Genomic DNA, 5,501 nt, shown 5'->3' with positions numbered 1-5,501 from the left:
ATGTTGAAATATAACTACTATACTGAAAATTTTTACTTTATTTTCAGAATTGAGATTGCTGGTTTTTAGAAATGAATACTTACTAATGAAAAACTATGATTATAATAAGTTGAATATACACGAATTATTATACGTACGAGTTGTAGAATTATTGACTTATGTGTGTATGTGTTTGTTGCGCTCGTGGGTTTTAAATACACTTACTTTAAACTTACACCTTTAAACTTTGCAGAAACATTTTATTTCCGAGATAAAAATTATTTGATATCCTGGCAGAATCGACCATATTAGAAGGACTTTTTGAAGATGGTTTACTAAATACAAGGTTGTGTATAATTTTGTTTCCGTTTAGAAAAATTGCTTTTTGATTTACTTTGCTGGGAAAAATAACAGTTTTTAAGATTTTATACTTTTACTAGCTTAAAAATTTCATACACAAAAAGTATTCTGCCAATTGCTATTCGGGGCAAGTATGTTTTAGTTTCCATCCCTGGAAATCGAAGGTAACAATCCAATTTGAAAGAAAAGATTTGATTTATAGAAAGAATAAAATAAAATAAATTTGAAACAGGAACTCTTATTACACAAACAACGATAATTGGACTTAACAATATCTATTTTTTGGAATTCGCATCAAGTACAATTCCCCCCTCATTATGAATATAGATTACAGTTTAATGTTCAAAAACAATATTAATCCTTACAGAGCCGGAGTGTCTTACGAAATACTAAATGGTTTAAATTCCAATTTAAATTCCATGTCATTTTATATTTTATAGTTTTTGATTGTAGATGAAGAATGCCGAAGAGAAGGGGAAAATGTTTGGCTGTGTAAGAGAGATAAGGATTGTCCTGGAGCCAGAAAGGTGTTACAAAGTGGTGGTAAACTTGTCTCCTGTTTCTGGAAGAATTCCACGACGACCCACATCATATGCTGCCCTCCTGTGAAACCTGTAAGAAACCGAGATACAGTCAGTGAAAAAAGTAAGTATAACACTCTCTTACATAGCATAATATACGTATAACATTCTTGCATGTAGAGTGTAATTTACAATAGTTTAAAAAATTTGAACATTAGAAAAATATAACTTTAACTCAGTAACTTTAAATAAAAACTTAAAAAATTATTCTTTATATTTAGTTAATAAAGTATCAAAATGGAATATAATATATAGTAGTGTTCGATTGTGTATTTTTAGAGTGCGCTGAGTTTCAGAAAAGACTGTGCCAGCACCAAGTATATGGATTCTCAAAGCAGTATACTAGTCAGGTACGTAGAACGGATTATTAAATGAGCCATATAAAATAAAGAAAGTAGAACTAATAATATTTTTTGTTATAGGTAAACAGTGTTACATTTCCTTGTAGATGACGACATATATTTTTAAAGTGGCGGTTAACCACTTAATATTATAATATTGTAAATTTATGAAATCTCCTTATTTTTTATCCTAATAGTCAACTTTGTTTTTAGAACACTTTTAAATTCACAGCATCACCCGGCATTTAAAAGTAGCTCGCAATTTAATGCTTGACATTTTTGTTATTACGTGTTTAGTTAAAGATTCCTTTACAATTAAAGGAGAAATACAATTTTCTTTGTGGATTTGAAACAAAATATTTTGTATTCGATATATTACAAATATACATAAAAAAGTTTTGCATAAAAAATTATTATTATTTTATCTATTTCTTTAAGTATAAAAACAAATATTTTCCGAACAAAGAACCTCAAGAAGATACTGATTATTCTTTTTTTATATTTCTGGCCTGGAATTGTGTATTATTTTAGGTTACCTTCAGGCTGAGAAAATAACGTATTTTATATCCTGAAAAGATAAGTCGAAACTAGGACTCAAACCCTAATTATTGAGCTGAAAATAGAGGTTTTAAGGACGGTAATTAATATACTCAAAGCTGAGAAGCACTTGAGAACATTTTAAATAGCTGTCATTTTGTTTCTGTAAGTTATATTGTTTTATAACGTTAAATATGTAATATGTACACTTATAAGATCATTAAAGTTTCGACTTGATATCTCATATAATTTTGTAGGTACAAATTATTTAGTAAAAAAGAACATATGCAGTGCAGCCTGACAAATAGGAAACTAATCAAGGTAGAACTACGCACTACATTATTAAATACGCTTGTTTTCACGTGCTTGTCAAAGTTTTGGTCAGTGGATACTGGAGAAGCACTTGAGAACATTTTAAATAGCTGTCATTTTGTTTCTGTAAGTTATATTGTTTTTATAACGTTAAATATGTAATATGTACACTTATAAGATCATTAAAGTTTCGACTTGATATCTCATATAATTTTTTAGGGTACAAATTATTTAGTAAAAAAGAACATATGCAGTGCAGCCTGACAAATAGGAAACTAATCAAGGTAGAACTACGCACTACATTATTAAATACGCTTGTTTTCACGTGCTTGTCAAAGTTTTGGTCAGTAAATACTGGACAGCCTGTATAAATATAAATCATCTGGAACGTATTGAAACATATTAGTTTAGTCCGAAGATAATAATAAAATGAAAGGGCATTACTCAATTAAGCATAACCAGAATATCCATGTGGTAAGTAAGCATTATGGGTTGTTAGCTTATATACCAAAAAGTACCCAAAAAATGCGTTTTTAAATGTAATAATCTAATGCAACGGTTTAATAATATATTACACATTATTAATGGGTAGAATGATTATCGGTTTTGTTGTTATAATTGTTATAAAAAATATTCTGCCTACATTAAAATAAATATCTTGTAAATTTCTTACAGGTGAACCAAAAAAGTACCTCCAAATATAATGCCAGTACGCTTCCACTGTCTTCAATTGGAGGCAAACTGTCTAAAGCTAAGGAGTTTCCCAGCATGGTAAATATTACACAGTAAAATTCATTATTAGCTCTATAAAATTACGCACAGAAACAAAAGGCAATGCATACTTATATAATTAATGTAGTAATACTTAATCTTTTTACCTGTCTGTTTATTGAATCTTAGTAAAATTATAATTTGTAAATTGCCACCATGAAATTGAAATAAGTAAACAAAAATATATCAAAATATACGTATGATATAAGTTTTATGCAAGTATTCCTTATATTCTAAAGAACTTAAATCTACGAGCTCCAGTAATATTTAATTCAATAATGTAATAAATCTAATGCAACGGTTAATAATATATTACACATTATTAATGGGTAAAATAATGTATAAACATTTTAGTTTAATAATTTAAGTATACCTTGAAAGCTCCCCGTCTATTACTTAATATGAAATTGATGATTGGCCTATATGATCTTGGAATTAGCGAAAAACCAAGGACGTAGGTCAAAGGGGTCCGTACCCCCCAAATTTTTTTCCTGGCTACGTTCTTGCCAAAAACGATTACACACACTCAGTAAATAACATCTAAAAGTTATCTAATTACTTAATTTTCTCCGAAGGCACTGATCGGATATGATGAAGAACAGTCTATCTCCTGGCAGTGTGGAGGGTCTCTTATCAGTGAGAGATTTGTCCTCAGCGCTGCTCACTGTTCACTCACCGCCTAGTAAGTATACGGTTTTCTATTAACACTCACAATTGTTTACCAGAGCTTTTCACCATGTTGATACCACATCTAAGATACATATGAAGAATAAAACCTGCACATTAGATTCGTAACGTATATTTGAAAAACATGACATTTTGAAAGACAAACAATGACCAGGGAACGTAGTTTCGGTTTTCTCAAGGAATGATTCGGTAACTGAACACTCTGTGTCCGTGTGTCGACAGTGGGCTAGCTCGGTGGGTGCGCCTGGGAGACCTGGACATCAGTACAGACAAGGATGACGCGCGGCCGCAACAGTTCGAGATCATCGAGCGTATCGTACACAGCGGCTACAAGGCGCCCGCCTTCTACAACGACATCGTCCTGTTCCGTCTGGACAGAGCGGCCGTGTTCGACGAACGAGTACGTGAGGCCGGCCTGCCTTCACACGGGTATGGCCGATCTGACTGGCGTGGGCATAGCTACTGGCTGGGGCCGAAACGAAATCAAGTAGGCTAATTACTACTAAGTATCTTCCGATAAAGAATTTGATGTAGTTTAAAGAGTACATGTTTAGGATACATTTGGTACCTGGCATTATGTAAGGTCAAGTGAAAAATCAAAAAGCACTGTTTGTATGATATCTATATACATTAAAAGATTGTTTATATATAATTAAAATAATTAGGAAATCAATTTTTCAATATGGCTCAAATATATTTTATGTACTTTATATAATTGCTTGTTAATAATTTAGTTTTCGTAAAACGGAACGTAAAGCAGGTATTCTGATATTTAAGTTAAAAAAACATATAACCAAGTAAATACAAAAGAAGAAGAAATAAAATATGATCGTGGTTTGTACATAGGCTATACGCACTGGTAACGCGACTGCAGGGGAAACAAGAGTTACGCAACCCATACTCATGTACACTTTTAAATGATAATGAGATGTTAAATATACATATCTGTATTTGCTTATCGCGATTACAAAATGTTTATCGATCGGTCCAAGTGTATATGTTTATGAATATTTTAGATGGTCCAACAAGCTCCTCTCTAGTGAAGGTGGACCTCAAGTTCCTGTCGAGTGAGGAATGTCAGCGAGTGGTGGGCACAGTGGAGAGATACCTGCCGGCAGGGCTGGACACCCAGACAATGTTGTGTGCGGGCGAACCGGGCAAGGATACATGTCAGGTGGGCATAACGTACCCCATCTTCAGTTACTGAAATATTAATATAGTGTTAGGGGTTCTTCTTTAGTACAGGCTCACAGTGCATTATACTGGCTTAATGTAACTACTTCTATTCAGTAGGTTACTGGCTTATTGTGACTACTTTTATTCAGTAGGTAAATGTTAGGAGAATACTGTATACACCTAAATTATAATATGCAGAAATACCTTTATCTCGGTTTTAAAAAACTAATTAAAATGCTGATTTGCAGGGAGATTCAGGGGGTCCACTGATGATAGCTGATCGAGAGGACCTGTGTCTCGATAGACAAGTGGGAGTAACATCGTTTGGTCCCAAGGATTGTGGTAGGGCTCCAGCTCCGGGTGCCTATGTCAGAGTAGCTTACTTTGTGCGCTGGATAGAATCTGTTGTCTGGCCCGAGTAGCTTCTGATCCATTCCTAATGATGTAATAAGTAACTTTACAATCCTAACGAAGTATAGGAACAATGAAATTAATATGCACATTAAAATCCAGATCCATCTATACATCTATATGTTTGAAATATGTTATATCGTATATATAATTTTATTCCTCAGTAGAAAGAAACTAGTGTAAATGCTATAATGTTTTCTCATCTAATTTACTATTGTATCTCAATACTTCTGTATTAACAAGAATCCCTCACAAGTCACGAGATTCTACCAATATAAAGCAAACTTAGGACATATATCATCTAATATATCTGTGATACTAATATAATTTAAAACAAAATAAGGAA

At 32.6% G+C, this 5,501-nt stretch overlaps 1 protein-coding gene across 1 annotated transcript; it reads left to right on the top strand.

The window, feature by feature from the left end:
* Positions 1 to 941: 941 nt before the first annotated feature.
* On the top strand, positions 942 to 5,268 carry LOC124374443 (serine protease snake-like). Its single transcript, XM_046832654.1, has 7 exons — positions 942 to 984; positions 1,200 to 1,270; positions 2,786 to 2,881; positions 3,457 to 3,563; positions 3,791 to 4,017; positions 4,585 to 4,742; positions 4,993 to 5,268. The coding sequence occupies exons 3-7, from the start codon at positions 2,879 to 2,881 to the stop codon at positions 5,164 to 5,166; spliced, it is 669 nt and encodes a 222-aa protein (XP_046688610.1). The 5' UTR covers positions 942 to 984; positions 1,200 to 1,270; positions 2,786 to 2,878; the 3' UTR covers positions 5,167 to 5,268.
* Positions 5,269 to 5,501: the final 233 nt, after the last annotated feature.

Source organism: Homalodisca vitripennis, unplaced genomic scaffold (assembly GCF_021130785.1).
Source record: "Homalodisca vitripennis isolate AUS2020 unplaced genomic scaffold, UT_GWSS_2.1 ScUCBcl_8442;HRSCAF=16559, whole genome shotgun sequence".
NCBI classification, from domain to species: domain Eukaryota; kingdom Metazoa; phylum Arthropoda; class Insecta; order Hemiptera; family Cicadellidae; genus Homalodisca; species Homalodisca vitripennis.
Note: the sequence above shows the minus strand (reverse complement) of the source record. Positions and strands in the feature narration are given on the sequence as shown.